Source organism: Cebus imitator, unplaced genomic scaffold (assembly GCF_001604975.1).
Source record: "Cebus imitator isolate Cc_AM_T3 unplaced genomic scaffold, Cebus_imitator-1.0 Scaffold404, whole genome shotgun sequence".
In the NCBI taxonomy this organism is placed as follows: domain Eukaryota; kingdom Metazoa; phylum Chordata; class Mammalia; order Primates; family Cebidae; genus Cebus; species Cebus imitator.
The window spans coordinates 1,040,581-1,058,775 of NW_016107719.1; the positions used below are offsets into that span (position 1 = coordinate 1,040,581).

At 54.5% G+C, this 18,195-nt stretch overlaps 1 protein-coding gene across 3 annotated transcripts in view; it reads left to right on the top strand.

The window, feature by feature from the left end:
- Window positions 1-2,341: 2,341 nt before the first annotated feature.
- Window positions 2,342-18,195, top strand: part of MICALL1 (MICAL like 1) — a 35,970-nt gene continuing 20,116 nt past the window's right edge. For all 3 annotated transcript variants that reach the window (XR_001819183.2, XM_017508955.2, XM_017508956.2), the window contains exons 1-5: window positions 2,342-2,590; window positions 7,698-7,746; window positions 8,993-9,134; window positions 15,668-15,756; window positions 17,273-17,415. Coding sequence is in view for 2 of the 3 variants with exons in the window: in XM_017508955.2 (XP_017364444.1) it covers window positions 2,445-2,590; window positions 7,698-7,746; window positions 8,993-9,134; window positions 15,668-15,756; window positions 17,273-17,415 (569 nt within the window). In the remaining variant the exon portion in view is untranslated. The remainder of the gene's footprint in view (window positions 2,591-7,697; window positions 7,747-8,992; window positions 9,135-15,667; window positions 15,757-17,272; window positions 17,416-18,195) is intronic.

The window sequence follows — 18,195 nt, forward strand, 5'->3', positions numbered from 1 at the left end:
CGGAGTCTTGCTCTGTTGCCCAGGCTGGAGTGCAATGGTGCGATCTTGGCTCAATGCAACCTCTGTCTCCTGGGTTCAAGCTATTCTGTCTCAGCCTCCCAAGTAGCTGGGAGTACAGGCATGTGCCACCATGCCTGGCTGATTTTTGTATTTTTAGTAGAGATGGGCTTTCATCATGCTGGCCAGGCTGGTCTTGATCTCCTGACCTCGTGATCTGCTCACCTCAGCTGCCCAAAGTCCTGGATTACAGGCATGAGCCACAGCACCTGGTCTAATTTTTTGTATTTTAGTAGAGACCGGTTTCAACTTGTTGGCCAGGCTGATCTTGAACTCCTGACCTCAGGTGATCCATCTGCCTTGGCCTCCCAAAGTGTTGGGATTACAGGCGTGAGCCACCGTGCCCGACTCCTCCTAGGTTTGTTTTTGAGATGGAGTTTTGCTCTTGTTGCCTGGGCTGGAGTGCAATGGCGTGAGCAACCTCTGCCTCCCAGGTTCAAGTGATTCTCCTGCCTCAGCCTCCCAAGTAGCGCTTGGCCCCCGACCCTCTGTTTTAATGAGCATCCTGGATCCTCTTTGCAGGCCAAGGTGGATGCTCGTGTCAGGATCCTGAACCCAAGTCCCTGATTTAATAAAAGCACTGGGAATACTGCTTTCCTGGAGCTGTTATCCCACAGGGGACAGGGCAGGAGTTGGCAGCCCAGGGCTGATGGGAGTCCAGAGGGCTAGCCAGCCACTCCAGCCATGGTACACACTTCCTAGGTGGCCTGAGAGTCCACATTCTGGGCCAAAATGGCAACCTTCCAGCTGCAGGAGTGTGAGGCCGGCCCAGGTTGGCAAGCTGGGGTCTCCAGGCCCTGGGCCAGTATTCTGGACTGGGACTCCGTGGACTTTGAGGAGGTAGAATTCCCTCAGTCGGCCTCTCTCCTTGATAATTTACCCAGAATGGCACCCAGATGACAATCTGGGTACAAAATATTTCAGTCCATTTCATCATGTTTACCAAGTACCAGGTGTCAATAGAATTTATGAGTAATGACTAAAGAGTAAGGCACTTTATAACTTAATTCTCTGAGCCACCTTGTAAAGCAGGTATTATCGCCATTTTTAAGTCGTAGAAACTGAGGTCCAGGGAGGCACAAGATCATGTGACTAAGGTGGGGGGGGAAGCCAGTTTTGGAGCTTGGGTTGATAGGACTCAAAAATGCTTGATCTTTCTACTCCCCCGAGTGCTCAGGGGTGATGAGGATGACTAAGACCCTGTTCCTTCCCTTGGGAGGCCTCGACATACCCGTAGCTATTGCATGGGTCAGGGTGACATCACCACGTCTGCAGCAGACCAGGCTGATTCATCTGTGGGAGAGTCAGGAGGGGCCTGTGGAAGGGTCAGCCAGCTGGAAGCATGGGCTGGCTGGCCAGGGTCTTGAAGAGGGCAAAGATAAGAAAATGAGCCTTGGGGGAGGTTCCAGGGCCGGATGCGAACGGCCTGTCTGCCTCCCAGGCAGCGGTCTCTTTGGCCTAGGTCCTTCCCTTAGGAGTCCAACCACCATCACACTAATCATGGCTGCGGAGACCTGGCCATGGGGAGTGGGGAGGAGCGAGATCCCTGAGCTTACATAGGGGTTGGGGGGAGCTCAGTCACCGAGGGGACACCTGGACTGATGGCGGAGGGGCGCATGGGTCTCCCTCAAGCTAAGGGGGAGGGGATGGTGGGCGTGAGAACTTCCAGGAGCTCAGCGGTGCTTTAGGGTGGGGAGCCGGGGTGAGGGAACCTGGTGGCAGTCGCTGTGCTTTGGAGTCTGCAGGGGAACTGCCTCCCCAGAGTTTCAAGCTAGCGGTGAAAGTGGGGATTCGCGCTCTTTAGGAGCGGGGAGGAGGCCGGATGGGAGCACGAGGTGTCCCGCCTCCGAAGGGTGGCGGGCTCCCGGTGGGCGGCACGGCGGCGGCGGCGGTGGTGAAGTCATCGTGGGGAGGGGCCCGCTTGCGGCGGGTGTGGGGGCTTCGGGGGCACCCAGTGGAGCAGCGGGGGTCGGCGCCGTCGAGGAACCGGCGATGGGGCGCCGGCCCGTTTTCGCGGGGTGGTGGGCTCCGCGCTGGGGGCGGAGCCGCCGCTGGGTGGGGCGCGCCTGGGGCGGGGACGGAGGCGGCAGGACGCCCGCGCCCACGGCCGGCCCACAATGAGGCGAGCGGGCAGTGGGGAGTAGGCGGCGGCCGGCCGGGGCGGGCCACGCGGCGGCGCTGCTTGGGCAGGTCGGGGCAGAGCCGCTGGGCGCCCGAGCGAGGACACCGCGGCCCCGCCTCCGCCCCGCCCCGCGCCCCGCCGGTCGGCGCCCGAGCTCGGAGCCGCAGCCGCAGCCGGAAACCTGGTCCGCGCGGCGGCCGCCGTCCCGGCCGAGCCGGGGCCCCGAAGCCGGAGCCGGAGCCGGAGCCTGGCGGGCCGCGGAGTCATGGCGGGGCCGCGGGGCGCGCTGCTGGCCTGGTGCCGCCGCCAGTGCGAGGGCTACCGCGGCGTGGAGATCCGCGACCTGAGCAGCTCCTTCCGGGACGGCCTGGCCTTCTGCGCCATCCTGCACCGGCACCGGCCCGACCTGCTGTGAGTGCGGGGTCCCGGCGGGCGGGCGGGCGGGCTGCGCGGGGCGGATCGGGGCCGCGACCGCCGCCCCCCTCAGTGACGCGAAGGTAGGGCGGCGACAGTCGCCGCCCCCGAACGGGGAGACGCCAACCCCATCCCCCGACGGCCCCGGACACCTTTCGGGTCGCTGAGACCCCGGCCAGGGACGCCCCTCCCCCACCTGACCTTGCCTGTGGGACCCGGAACCCGCCTCCCAGGCCGGTCCCTCCGCGGGGGGCATGGGCCCCACCCACAGAGCACTGATTTCCGCCTAGGATCACTGAACCCCTAAGCCTGTAACCTCTTTGAAGGGGTATTGAGCCCTCTTTGGGGCCCTGGGCCTCTCCTGCCCCAAACTCCTCTCTACGGGCGCGCCGGGCCGCCCTTCCCTGAGGCTGGCCACTAGGGGTGGCCCCTGGCTCCGGGCATACAGGTGAACCCTCACTTCTCTGACCCCAAATAGGATCTCGTCTCCAGACACCAGCACAGTTCCCGGCACAGAGGCAAGCTCGTTAACAGGTGTTGGTTGAATGGATGGGCAGACCCTGTGCTTTGCCCACGTCTCCCCAGTTACGAGGCAGCCCTGGCTCTCGGGTGTGTGCTGGATGCCTCTGCTGCCCTCCTCAGTGGGGCACGCAGGTGGGGCACGCAAGTGGAGTCAGGACGGGGGATGTTGGGAAGACTCCTAGGATCCGATTGGCAGACACCAGCCAGCTGCTGCAAGTTGTGAAATGGCCCCTTCCTGCCCAGAGCTGCCTGTCCAGTGAGGTTCTCGTGGGAAAATGCATTCAGACACCATAGAACAATGGACTTGGAGCCTCTGTCTTTGCTCTCTTTGCCTTGAGCCCTGGAACCTCCTTTCATCCATCCATTCATTCATTCCTAAAACACTGGGTGAAAGTTGATCTGGTGCCATTCCTTGCACTTAAGGTCTCACCTGTGAATCAGGGAGGAGAGTTCTGATCCCTGCCCCTGTTGCCTGCAGCCCTCTTGCCCGGGCACCCCCAGCCTGGCAGATGGAGGCTTTCTGTGTGCCTGTTCCACCTCCAGATTCGCACTGTCCAAGGGCGGCATGTGGGAGGGCTTCTTTTTCTTTTTTTTTTTTTTTTTGAGNTTTCTTTTTTTTTTTTTTTTTGAGATGGAGTCTCAGTCTGTCACTCAGGCTGGAGTGCAATGGCGCAATCTTGGCTCACTGCAACCTCTGCCTCCCAGACTCAAGTGATTCTTCTGCCTCAGCCTCCTGAATAGCTGGGACTACAGGCACACACCACCGCACCCAGCTAATTTGTGTACTTTTTTTAGTAGAGACAGGGTTTCACCATATTGGCCAGGCTGGTCTCAAACTCTTGACCTCAAGTGATCCGCCTGCCTCAGCCTCCCAAAGTGCTGGGGATTACAGGTGTGAGCCACTGCATGTGTGGGAGGGCTTCTAAAGGATTGCCTCTGGATTCCATGGTATAGGTACACCCGGTTTACCTGTATGTACCCTGCAGTACCGTGTCTGTGGGTTGCAGCTTGGGCCCTGGAGGAGAGGATTTCAGGACTGTGGATACAGAGGGAATAAGATGAGGTGGTCATGTAGGTGGGCCACTGCCCGCTGTGGGGCATGTGACACCCATACTAATGGAGGCACAAGGTTGATGCCTGGTTGCCTAGGTTCAAGCAGGGGCTAGAAGGACAGAGGAAAAGGGCACCAGAGTTGTACCTGGTCATTGGAAAGGAGTGCCCCAGGGGTCTTCTATTCTGTCTGAGGGGCAGTAGTGAGGCAGGAGGCAGGGACAGTCCCATGTGGGAGGGGACCTGGGTGTGAAGTGAAGCCATTTGGTAGACCTGAGCCTCTTGGCATTAAAGTAAAGGCCACCTGGTTTATGTTCAGCTTCTCCATGTCTTAGGCACATGGCTTTCGGTCTTTCTTTTTTTTTGAGATGGAGTCTCGCTCTTGTTGCCCAGGCTGGAGTGCAATGGCACGATTTCGGTTCTCCTGCCTCAGCCTCCTGAGTAGCTGGGATTACAGGCACGCGCCACCATACCCCGCTGATTTGTTTTGCATTTTTTTTAGTAGAGAAAATGACCTGCATTTCAGGCGGGTCTGGAATGCCCGACCTCATGATCCTCCCATCTCAGCCTCCCAAAGTGCTGGGATTACAGGCGTGAGCCACTGCACCTGGCTGTTTATGTTTTTGTTTTTGTTTTTTTAGTCTCCCTCTGTCGCCGGGCTGGAGCACAGTGGCGCAATCTCAGCTAACTGCAGCCTCCGCCTCCCAGGTTCAAGTGATTCTGCTGCCTCAGCCTCCCTAGTAACTGGGGTTTTAGGCACACACCACCATGTCTGGCTAATTTTTGTATTTTTAGTAGACATGGGGTCTCACCATGTTGGCCAGGATGGTCTCCATCTCCTGATCTCGTGATCTGCCTGCCTTGGCCTCCCAAGGTGCTGGGATTACAGCGTGAGCCACTGCGCCCAGCCACCCAGGCTGGAGTGCAATGGCAAGATCTTGGCTCACTGCAATCTCTGCCTCCTGTGTTCAAGCGATTCTCGTCTCAGCCTCCCAAGTAGCTGGGATTATAGGTGCACACTATCACGCCTGGCTAATTTTTGTAGATTTTAGTAGAGACGGATTTCACCATGTTGGCCAGGCTGGTCTCGAACTCCTGACCTCAGGTGATCCTCCTGCCTTGGCCTCCTAAAGTGCTGTGATTACAGGCGTGAGCCACATCGCTCGGCTGAGCCATGTGGCTTTTAAGCAAGGGAGGGCTGTCGGTGGAAAAAGGATGCAGGGGAGGATGGCTCCCCTCCTGAGATCCAGAATCATGTCCATGGATTCAGTTGCAATGTTGCCAGCCCATTGCACAGGAGAGAAGCTGAGGTCCGTCCACATATGTGTAGGGAAGGCCTCAGTGGTGGGTTGGGAGGATCTCCGTGAGAGTAGGGGTGGCCTACAGTGAGGGCATGAATCATCTCCTAAAGTGGTTCAGGCTTCTGGGGCTGTGGGACCTGCCTGGGTTAACCCAGAGTTGGCCAGGGTTCTGCTGGGGCGAGGGTTGTTGGGGCTGGGCCATCCCTCGGCACCACCCGAAATCCAGACATGCTTAAGCTCCTCTGAGGGCAAGGACCATGTGGCTTTCATTTCTGTGTCCTTCATCTTCCCCAGAGCCAAGTAGAACTCCTCGGGCCTCTGAAAACTCTCAGAAAATATATGTGTTACCAAAACACAGAGATGGGGGTGGGAGAAGTTGGAAGAAAACCTGCAGGATCCTGGAGTTTCTTACAGTTTTCGCTGTTTTCAGCATTGATTCATTCAACAAACACTGACTGAGCTTCGTCTAAATTTGGGGAGCTGTGTAGGGAGTTGGGAGCACAGAGTGGGCAGAATGTGACCCAAGCCTTCTAGGAACACTGCTGGGGTGACCGAAATAAAAGGCTGAGACAAGTTGCTTTTGTCTCATTTGGTCTTGGATCAAGCCTCTGTTGGGGGCTGGGTACCATTGTGTGTATGTGTGGTGTGGTGTGTGTGTGTGTGTGTGTGTGTGTGTGTGTGGTGTGTGCGGTGTTCCCTCGCTCTGTCGCGGTGCCACGGACTGGACTGGACCGGGAGACTGAGGTTTCGAGCGGTGAAACAGCTTGCTAAGGTCGGTGGAACTCTGAGGCGGTGGCAGAAAAGGGGAGCTAGGGAGGCAGCCCAGGGGAGAGGGCAGTGGCCTGCTCAGAGTGGCGGAAGGGGAGCTGGTGTCAGACCTACTCACCTTCCCTCTCCCTGCTCCACCTAGCCCTGAGGCATCAGATTCCTTCCGGGGGTCCTCAAGCGACTCTTCCCTGCCCAGGGTTCACAGTCCCTGGCCCCTGCCCGGAAAAGTGTTGGAGGCAGGAGGAGGGGGCCTTGCTTGCCCAGCTCCCTCTTCTCTTTGAGGCCTGCCCTTTACCAAGCTGGGACTCCACCCCTGCTCTCCATCAGCCTGGGAGGTGGTAATAGTGCTTTCCCTGATTTGCAGATGGGACAATGAATGCTGGAAGGACAGCTGATCCCCCCAGCTCCCGGGTCACATGGGAATCCAGCCCTCCGAGGTGGCGTGGCCTGCCCATGCCTCTGCCCGCCTGTCTCTGGCAGTCAGGGCTGCTGTTTTCAGCCATAGAAGGGCAAGGCTGTACACGGGTGCACCCAGAAGGCTGCTGGGAAGGAAGACTGAGCTGCCTCTGCTGGTTTCAGCAGCCTGGAGTGGGGAGGGAGGAGGGGATAAATAAAGCCTGCAGGCCAGCCAGCTGTCCCGTGCTGGGGCCCCCACTCAGGCTCTGCCGCCTCTCACCTGTCCTGGTTTAGAAACGAGAGAATCCCTCAGCGCTTCTCCAATGGAAGCTGCCCCAGGAGTGGCGCAGCGGGGCCGAGCAGCTGTTCTGTGCCAGCAGCCCCCGAGTACGTGCATTTCCACTCTGCTTCAAACTTGCTCTTCTACTCGTGGCTGCATTAAGAAAAATGTTTATCTGCAGGCTGGACCGGGTTGGAATTCAGCAAGTTGGTGTGGCTTCTCCGAGTCTGTGACACACCTGTAGGGGCCTGTAAACAGTGGGAGTACCAGACATGTGGATTCCCAGGGCTGCTGGCTTCTTTTCTCCAGGCCTCAGTGCCCTCATCTGTAAAATGAGATAAATTCCTGCCAAACAGAGTTGCTATGAAAAGAAAGTAAATGAGACAGAGGAGCCCAGCACCGTGCCCTGGGTGAGGTCACATGCTGGTCTTAGTTGTGTCTTTGCCTGGGACTCCAGAGGTGGCTTCCTGGAGAGAGGGAAGGGATCTTAAGCTTGAAAGCTTGGGCTTGAGCCCCGCCCCTTCCCAGTGATTTCCCAGCCTCCGCTTGGATGCCTCCAGGGCCCGTGAGCTCATGCTGTACCATGCCCTGGCAGCTCCAGCTCTAGCAGCAAGTGTCTGCTGCCTCAGTTTCCCTCAGTAATCCACAGACTCCCCCCAGCAACCCTGCTGAGGCTGATGCTGGCTGGGATGAGGCTTCTCTGTTCAGCTCCTTTCTAACTCTGATCCTGCTCCGTTCCCCAGTCACCTCCCCTCTTGACCAATCCTTCTCCCTTTGCCTCTTGCAGAGATTTTGATTCGCTTTCCAAGGACAATGTTTTCGAGAATAACCGTTTGGTAAGTTCCTGGATAGATGGGAGCCCAAGAGGGCTGTGTGTGTGTGTGGGGGGTGTGTGTGGCATGTGTGGTGTGCATGTGGTATATGTGTGTGTGATGTGTGTGGTGTGTGTAGTGTTTGTGTGTGTGATATGTGTGTGGTGTGTGTGTGGTGTTTGTGTGTGTGGTATGTGGTGTGTGTATGTAAGATGTGTGTGTGGTGTGTGTAGTGTGTGTGGTGCATGTGTGGTGTGTGTGGTGTGTGTGATGTTCATGTGTGTGGTGTGTGTGGTGCATGTGTGGTGTGTGTGGTGCATATGTGGTGTATGTGTGTGGTGTGTGTGGTATATGGTGTGTGGTGTTTGTGTGGTATGTGTGTAGTGTGTGTGGTGCGTGTGTGGCGTGTGTGGTGTGTGTGTGGCATGTGTAGTGTGTGTGGTATGTGTGTAGTGTGTGTGGTGTGTGTATAGTGTGTGTGGTGTGTGTGGTGCATGTGTGGTATATGTGGTGTGTGTGTGGTGTTTGTGTGTGTGGTGTGTGTGGTGCATGTGTGGTGTATGTGGTGTGTGTGTGGTGTTTGTGTGTGTGGTGTGTGTGGTATATGGTGTGTGTGGTGTTTGTGTGGTATGTGTGTAGTGTATGTGGTGTGTGTGGTGTGTGTGGTTCGTGGTATGTGTGGTGTGTGTATGACGTGTGTGTGGTATGTGTGTGGTGCATGTGTGGTATATGTGGTGTGTGTGGTGTGTGTAGTGTGTGTGGCGTGTGTGGTGTTTGGTGTGGTGTGTGTGGTGTTTGTGTGTGTAGTGTGTGTAGTGTGTGTGTGGTGTGTGTGGTGTTTATGTGTGTGGTGTGTGTGTGTGGTGTGTGTAGTGTGTGGTGTGTGTGTGGTGTGTGTGATGTGTGTGTGTGTGGTGTTTGTGTGTGTGGTGTGTATGGTGTTTGTGTGTGGTGTGTGTATGTATGTGTGTGTTTGATGGGGAGGGCAGGGGTCTTGCAGGGTGGTTGCCCTTATACACAAGCCCTGGCTACACCTCTCCCCACCCTCAGCTTCCCGCCATCCCCTCATGCATGGAACACCAGGCTTCCCTTTTCTCCCGGCAGTTATGTGGCGCTTGGGTGGGATTAATGCTGTGGGGAGCCCACAGCCACCCCATCCCACTTCAGGGAGCTGCGCCTAGGCTGAGGGGTCACCCCCTAACGCTGCCTCCTCCTCAGCCTCCTCTTCCTGCTGTGACTGGTCCCACCATTGCCCCTGTCCCCACCCCAGGCCTTTGAAGTGGCTGAGAAGGAGCTGGGGATCCCTGCTCTCCTGGACCCCAATGACATGGTCTCCATGAGCATCCCTGACTGCCTCAGCATCATGACCTATGTGTCCCAGTATTACCACCACTTCTCCAGTCCTGGCCAAGGTGAGAGGGGGCCTCAGCAGTTCATTCAGGCTGGCCTGGGGGTGGCCCTGGGGATGTCTGATGTTTACTACTGGTTTTCTGAGTTGCAAACAGGCAGCTGAGGAGTGTATCACTCATTTACTTATTCACCCATTGAAACATTTTTTTTTGAGACAGAATTTTTTTTTTTTGGGACGGAGTTTCGCTCTTGTTACCCAGGCTGGAGTGCAATGGCACAATCTCGGCTCACCGCAACCTCCGCCCCCTGGGTTCAAGCAATTCTCCTGCCTCAGCCTCCTGAGTAGCTGGGATTACAGGCACGCGCCACCATGCCCAGCTAATGTTTTGTATTTTTAGTAGAGACGGGGTTTCACCGTGTTGACCAGGATGGTCTCGATCTCTTGACCTCGTGATCCACCCGCCTTGGCCTCCCAAATTGCTGGGATTACAGGCTTGAGCCACCACGCCCGGCCTGAGACAGAGTTGTTTTTTTTTTAACTTCCACGTCCTGGGTTTAAGCGATTCTTTTGCCTCAGCTTCCTGAGTAACTGGGATTACAGACATGAGCCACCATGCCTGGCTAATTTTGTATTCTTTTAGTAGAGATGGGATTTCTCCATGTTGGTTGGGTTGGTCTCGAACTCCCAACCTCCGGTAATCTGCCCTCCTCAGCCTCCTGAAGTGCTGGGATTACAGGCGTGAGCCACAGTGCCCAGACTTTTTTTTATGAGATGGAGTTTTGCTCTTGTCCAGTCTGGAGTGCAATGGCACGATCTCGGCTCACTTGCCACCTCCTTCTCCTGGGTTCAAGTGATTCTTCTGCCTCAACCTCCCCAAGTAGCTGGGATTAGGGGCACTAGCCACCACGCCCAGCGAATTTTTGTATTTTTAGTAGAGATGGGTTTCACCCATGCTGGCCAGGCTGGTCTTGAACTCCTGACCTCAGGTGATCCACCTGCCTTGGCCTCACAAAGTGCTGGGATTACAGACATGTGAGCCACTGTGCCTGGCCTGAAATATTTCTTGAGTAAAAGAGCTCTGTGCTGGGCTCTGGGGGTGCAGCTGTGAATGTAATCGCTGCCAAAGTCCTATGGGGGAGACAAACACCAAACACATCCATCAGAAAATAAGCACAATCATGTCAGAGGAGACAGCACGTTGAGTTCATCTGCCGCACAGAGTTCACCTCCCTGGCAGTACTTCCTCACTTCCTGTTTGTAGACACTTCCTTGGGTTTTACTGCAGCAGAGAAGTAAGTGGCCCTGCCTGGGGAGGCTGCTGTGCGGTCTTCCACAGGCGACTGAGAGCTGAGAGGCTGGGGAACTGGGGATCTGGGGAACAGGAGTTGTGGGGCTACAAGGTGACCTCGGTTCTGAGTGGGCATCTCAATGCAAGAACCTCCCTTGGGGGCAGCTGAGCCTCCCCTTCTGCAGAGATGAAATAGGCCCGGAGCGGAGAAAGCAAGGAGCTCAAGATCACACAGCAGAAAAACTGAACAGCTGGGTTGAGAATCCAGGTGTCCTGAATCCTATGCTGGGTTCCTGCTGCCCCTGGGTCTCAGTAGAACCTATTTCAGCCCCTGCCTCTTGCCTCTGCTCTCGGGCTAGACAGTCCTGGCCCAGCTCTTTATTTATTTTTTTTGAGACAGAGTTTCACTCTTGTTGCCCAGGCTGGAGTGCAGTGGCACAATCTCAGGGTTTCACCATGTTGGCTAGGCTGGTCTTGAACTCCTGACCTCAGATGATCCGCCTGAGTTGGCCTCCCAAAGTGCTTGGATTACAGGTATGAGCCACCGCACCCAGCCATTTTTTCTTTCACTATATATGTGTGTGTGTGTGTGTGTGTATATATATATACACAAACATGTATATATATATACACACATATACATACATATACACATATATTATGTGTATACACATAAACACACACACACACATAAACGTTTTTTTTTTTTTTTGAGACAGGGTTTTACTCTGTTGCCCAGGCTGGAGTGCAGTGGCATGATCACAACTCAGTGCGTCCTCAACCTTCCTGGGTTCAGATGATCCTCCCACCTCAGCCTTCTGAGAAGCTGGGACTACTGGTACATGCCACCATGCCCAGCTAATTTTTATATTTTTTGTAGAGATGGGGTTTCACCATGTTGCCCAGGCTGGTCTTGAATTCCAGAGTTCAAGGGATCCACCCTCCTCAGCCTTCCAAAGTGTTGGTATTACAGGTGTGAGCCACCATCCCCAGCCACAAATAAATAACTTTAGAAGAAAAGCGGGTGATGTGGCTCATGCCCATAATCCCAGCGTTTGGGAGGCTGAGGTGGGTGGATTGCTGTTGAGACCAGCCTAAGCAACATAGTAAGAACCTGTCTTTACAAAAATTAAAAAAAAATAAAATTAACCAGGCATAGTGGTGGAACACCTGCAGTCTTAGCTACTTGGGAGGCTGAGGTGGGAGGTTTGCTTGAGGCCAGGAGTTCGAGGCTGCAGTGAGCTGTGATCACGCAGTCCAGCCTGGCAACAGAGTGAAACCCCCATCTCTAAACACAAAAAGTAAACAAGAAAATTTAGAACATGGCAAAAGCAGAAAAGTTAAAATAATACAGTATACCCCTGATGTAACACTAGGAATTAATGTAATTGAACAAATAACATTATGTATATTTTAATGGAAAACAAAATGAAAGTATTTCCAGACTCCAGAGGCTTTGGTGAGAGGCAGTCCAAGGTTGGGGTTGGGAGCATGCACTCAAAATTTTCACTCTGCCATTTCCTTTTTGGGTGGCCATGGGTCAGTTATTCTAACAACTCTGCCTCAGTTTCCTTTTTGCAGTGAAGATAGGAATAACACCCATCTCACAGGGTTGACTTGAGTAATGGGACAGAGTCTGGCTCTGTCGCTCAGGCCGGAGTGCTGTGGCACAATTTCAGCCCACTGCAGCCTCCGCCTCCTGGATTCAAGTGATTATTGTGCCTCACTCTCCCAAGTGCTGGGATTACAGGTGTGCACCACTACGCCTGGCTTAATTTTTGTACTTGTAGTAGAGACAGGGTTTCACTGTGTTGGACAGGGTGGTCTGGGATTTCTGATCTTAAGTGATCCACCCACCTTGGCCTCCCAAAGTGCTGGGATTACAGGTGTGAGTCACTGCACCCAGCCAAGATTAGCATTTTTTTTTTTTTTTTTTGAGACGGAGTTTCGCTCTTGTTACCCAGGCTGGAGTGCAATGGCGCGATCTCGGCTCACCGCAACCTCCGCCTCCTGGGTTCAAGCAATTCTCCTGCCTCAGCCTCCTGAGTAGCTGGGATTACAGGCACGCGCCACCATGCCCAGCTAATTTTTTGTATTTTTAGTAGAGACGGGGTTTCACCATGTTGACCAGGATGGTCTTGATCTCTTGACCTCGTGATCTACCCGCCTCGGCCTCCCAAAGTGCTGGGATTACAGGCGTGAACCACCGTGCCCGGCCCAGCATTTTTCTTTTTGAGACGGAGTTTCGCTCTTGTTACCCAGGCTGGAGTGCAATGGCGCGATCTCGGCTCACCGCAACCTCCGCCTCCTGGGTTCAGGCAATTCTCCTGCCTCAGCCTCCTGAGTAGCTGGGATTACAGGCACGCGCCACCATGCCCAGCTAATTTTTTGTATTTTTAGTAGAGACGGGGTTTCACCATGTTGACCAGGATGGTCTTGATCTCTTGACCTCGTGATCTACCCGCCTCGGCCTCCCAAAGTGCTGGGATTACAGGCGTGAACCACCGTGCCCGGCAGCATTCTTTTATTTATTTTATTGATCAGAGTTTACCTGGCTTCCTTAGAATCACAATTCAGCCTTAGCTCGCAGAGCCTTCTTTGTGGCCAAACCTGAATCTCTCTACTGAACTCTCTGGGACTCTGTGGGATGGGTGGAGTGTGAATGGCCCTTAGTGGTACCCAGCTCATTTGCTGGGTACTCTCTCTGGGCAGCCTGGTGGGCAGGGGCAGCCCTGGTGGGCCCAGCTTACCGTGCTGAGCGTGGGCACAAGCTCTGCCTTGCCCTGCAGGGATTCTCGTTGATAAAGGTACAGTTTGTGGCAGATAGTCCCTTCTCTGTTATGTTGCCTGTATTTTCAACCTCGCAATGTATTTTCATACCTTCTCTAATAAATCTGCCTTTTCTAATTAAAATAGGGTACAGTTTGTGCCTTTCATACAACTTGCCCCCTAAATGCAAACCATTTTTATCCCATCTGCTGCTTGAGCAAAGAAAACGGTGATGTGTTCCAACTCTGGAGGCAGAGCTGGCTGTTGGACTCCGCAGATGGTCCTGTACTGTACTCTCTGGGCAAGTGGAGGCCTTTCAAGAGTGACCTTGACTAGCCTTGACTTTTTACCAGACTGGGTAACTTTGGAGCCTGCCCCTGGCTGAGATGTTGCGGTGCTGTGCTGGGTGTTCAGCTGTGCCACCACGCTCAGGGGATGCCTGTGACCCTGGGCACTGTAGAGGGACCCTACCCTAGAGGAGCTGCAGCCTGGTCAGGGAGCCAGTGTTTGAGTGGAAGAAGCCCAGCAGCTGTGGGAAATCAGAAAGGCGTGGGGGAGTAAGGTCAGCATGAAGTCCAGCTTCTTCACGTGGTTTCTGAGGTCCTCTCCCCAGTCAGCTGGAGCCATCCCCGCACCAACCATAGTGTTGTTGAATTTCTTTCTTTCTTACTTTTTTTTTTTTTTTTTTTTTTTTTTTTTTGAGCCAGTCTTGCTTGGTCTCCCAGGCTGGAGTGCAGTGGCGTGATCTCAGCTCAGTGTAACCTCCGCCTCCCAGGTTCAAGCGATTCTCCTGCCTTAGCCTCCTGAGTAGCTGTGATTATAGTTGCGCACCACCACGCCCGGCTAATTTTTGTATTTTTGGGAGAGACGGGGTTTTACCATGTTGGCCAGGCTGGTCTCAAACTCCTGACCTCAAGGGATCCACCCACCTTAGCTTCCCAAAGTGCTGGAATCATAGGCGTGAGCCACTGCGCCTGGCCGGTGTTGTTAATTTCTTGTGCTTCTTTGAATATATCTTATTTCTTCACTGCTAAGCCTTTCTTTTTGCTGATCTTCCTGCCCCAAACACTTTATTCTGTTCTACTGCTTCCTGCCCACTGGCAGATTTTTTCCTGCTCATTCTCTAATTTTGACATTTTGCCTCCTCCAAGCAGTCTGCCCTGATATGCCAGGTGCTGTTATAACCCTCTGCCTCTTGGTGAACGCGGTCAGATTGTCTTCATTACTCATCTTTCTTACTCTGCAGACCATCTCTCTCTCTCTCTTTTTTTTCTGAGACAGGGTCTCACTCTATTGCCCAGGCTGGAGTGCAGTGGTGCAATCACAGCCCACTGTAACCTCGGCCTCCCTTGTTCAAGCAATCCTCCCATCTCAGCCTCCTGAGTAGGTGGGACCACAGGCGTGTGCCACCATACCCAGCTAATTTTTTTGTGTTTTTTGTAGAGACAGAGTGTGGCCATGTTGGCTAGGCTGGTCTGGAACTCCTGACCTCAGGGCATCTGCCTGCCTCGGCCTCCCAAGGTGCTGAGATTACAGGTGTGGGCCACTGCGCCCAGCCTAAGGAGCTGAGTCTAAGAGGAACCCGGGGTGGGCGGGTTTGTTATGGTGAAGGGCATGCAGGCCAGGTTCTGGCCCCACATACCCACTTGAGGATAGGAAGGGCGGTTCCTTGTCAATCCCCAGGAGGCAGCCCCTTTCCTGAGCCGTCAGGCCAGCACCATGTAGTTCCTTTCTTTTCCTTTCCTTCAGCCCCTCTACCCTGGTGGCAGGGAAGCTGCTGGTGCAGCCACATGCGGATGCTGTGTTCTGTGATCATACTGTTGCACCATTGTTCAGCTTGGCTCTGTGCAGTAGGAGTCACTGTCCACATTTGATGGAGGTTCAGTGAGGCTCAGTGGTTTGCTCTCAACACTTAGCTTAAAACTGGAGGTGCAGTGGCTCACACCTATAATCTCAGCACTTTGGGAGGCTGAGGTGGGTTTATCACCTGAGGCCAGGGGTTCAAGACCAGCCTGACCAAGATGGAGAAACCCCGTCTCTACTAAAAATACAAAATGAGGCCAGGCATGGTGGCTCATGCCTGTAATCCAAGCACTTTGGAGGCCAAGGCGGGCAGATCACCTGAGGTCGGGAGTTCAAGACCAGCCTGACCAAATGGTGAAACCCCGTGTTAAAAAAAGAAAAAAATACAAAATGAGCTAGGCATGGTGGCACACGCCTATAATCCCAGGTACTCGGGAGGCTGAGGCAGGAGAATCACTTGAACCCAGGAGGTGGGGGTTGTGGTGAGCCAAGATCGTGCCATTGCACTCCAGCCTGGGCAGCAAGAGTGACACTCTGTCTCAAAAAAAAAAAAAAAAAAACCACAACTGGAGGCGTCCTCGGGCCCGTGTGAAGCGGGAGCCAGCTCCTGTCCACTGCATTAAGTGGTCTGCCTTAAGATGATGGTTGCGCATCTCAAATCTTCAGCCAGATTGGGGCCTCCTGGGACTCCAGGATCTGCATCTGCTTCAAGCCCCTTTCCCATCTCTTGGCAGCCGGTGTCTCACCACCCAGAAAGGGCCTGGCACCCTGTTCCCCACCGTCTGTAGCACCCACTCCAGCAGAACCAGAAGATGTGGCTGAGGTAGGCAGATGCCTGGGGAGGTGGGAGGCCTGGGGGTGGGGGGGGGCGAGTTATGTGGACAACTGTCATTGCAGTGATGGTCATGTGGGGAAGTTACCCCTGACGGTGTTCAGAGGGTGTTTGTTTATTCTCTGTCATTGCCCCATTGGCTTTGGGAATGGGGTCTCCCTGGCTGGGGCAGTGAGGCATGGGTTAGGGGGCCAGCCCCGTTCTATAGGCAGGGAGCCCTACCTCCTTCTTCAGGGCTTGGGTGGGGTCAGGAGATGCCAGCTCTGGCAAGGGTAGAGAGGGCGGTCTAGAATGCTGACTTCACCATCATGGGACTCTCAGGAGTGACACATGTAGTAAAGCAGAGATTCCCCTTGATTCCTCTGGAGACAGCTTCAAACTTCCTGGCTTGATTTCCTTTCATCCTCTACAACCCAGGGAGATCAGCATTATGGGCCCTGGTGTGCAGATGAGGAAACAGGCTCAGGGAGATTTAGGCATTTGTCCAAGGTTACTCAGCAAGAAAGTGGGGGCCACACTGCCAGTCACCTGTTTGAAGGGTTTAGAGGAGGTGACATCAGCCCTTCACATCTGGACAGCACTTTACAATGTGGAAAGGGCCTTCCCCTCCAGCTCCCATCTGCTCCTTGCTGGAGGGAGCTAGCTCCAGTGGGGTGCCCCATGAGGGTACATGGGGCTGAGGCTGGTGGGGGTTGTACAGTTTCATTCTGCACTTGAGACCCAAGCCCAGACTCAAGCAGCTTGCTCAGATTCACTGTGCTTGGACAAAGAGAACCTGGGATTTATTTATTTTATTTTATTTTTTTTTTTGAGACGGAGTTTCACTCATGTTACCCAGCCTGGAGTGCAATGGCGCGATCTCGGCTCACTGCAACCTCCGCCTCCTGGGTTCAGGCAATTCTCCTGCCTCAGCCTCCTGAGTAGCTGGGATTACAGGCACGCGCCACCATGCTCAGCTGATTTTTTGTATTTTTAGTAGAGACGGGGTTTCACCGTGTTGACCAGGATGGTCTCGATCTCTTGACCTCGTGATCCACACGCCTCGGCCTCCCAAAGTGCTGGGATTACAGGCTTGAGCCACCGCGCCCGGCGAGAACCTGGGATTTAAATCCTAGTAGTTCTAAGAGAGAACAGAGGAGGCAGCTCTGGGCCTAGGAGGATGGTAACCCATCGGCGGGACTACCCAAAGGGGAGGAGGGAGGGGGCAGGAGCAGCCAAGGGGAAGGGCCTGCACAGCTAGGAGCTGCCTTCTTTGGGGGAGGGAAGCCTCAGAAACTGGAAGTCAGGATTTTTGTATTTCCACGTTGGCTCAGTGACCTTGAACAAGGCTTTCCCTGTTTCTGGCCTTTCACTTCCTCGTCTGGGAGACAGTGGCAGCCTCCTGCCCTCTGCTCTTCCCAGGGCCTGATGAGGTCGATTTCCACCACGAAGCCCGGTGCACACTTGAGTGAACAGGATGGCTGGTGACCGTGTCCCGCTCCCAACCTCCCTGCATTGTTCCCTGCAGGGCGAGGAGCTCTCCTCGGGCAGCCTGTCGGAGCAGGGCACCGGCCAGACCCCCAGCAGCACGTGCGCGGCCTGCCATCAGCATGTGCACCTGGTGCAGCGCCACCTGGCTGAGGGCAGGCTGTACCATCGCCACTGCTTCCGGTGAGTGGCCGGGGCCTCCCTTTACCCCAAAACTAGGGAGGGGGCTACCATGGCTCAGCACACACAGTGCGCCAGGCACCTTGCCTGGCCCTTCGCACCAGAGCACCTGGCTTATCCCCATTTTACTGATGAGCAAACCAAGACTTAGTGAAGGAAAAAGGATTCGCTCAGCCACATGATTCGAGACAGAAACAGGGTTAGAGCATGAGTTCTCCTCCCAGCGCCCACGCTCTTTGAGGATAACTACTGGATGATGATGGAGGAACACCTTAAAGGCCATGTGTACTTTAAAAGCTACTGAAAATTAGCAAGGCGTGGTGGCGTGCGCCTCTATTCCCAGCTACTTGGGAGACTGAGGCAGGAGAATTGCTCGAACCTGGGAGGCGGAGGTTGCAGTGAGCCGAGATTGCGCCATTGCACTCCATCCTGGGCAATAGGGTGAGACTCCGACTCAAAAAAAAAAGGCCGGGTGCAGTGGCTCATGCCTATAATCCTAGCACTTTGGGAGGCCACGGTAGGCAGATCACAAAGAGAAGTTTGAGACCAGCCTGACCAACATGGTGAAACCCCGTCACTACTAAAAATACAAAAATTAGCCAGGTATGGTGGTGCATGCCTGTAATCCCAGCTGCTCAGGAGGCTGAGCCAGGAGAATTGAGCCTGGGAGGCGGAGGTTGCAGTGAGCTGAGATCACACTGCTACACTAAAACCTGGTGACAGAGAGAGACTTCGTCTGGAAAAAAAAAATTTTTTTTCTTAGTGTTTTTTTTTTTTTTTTTT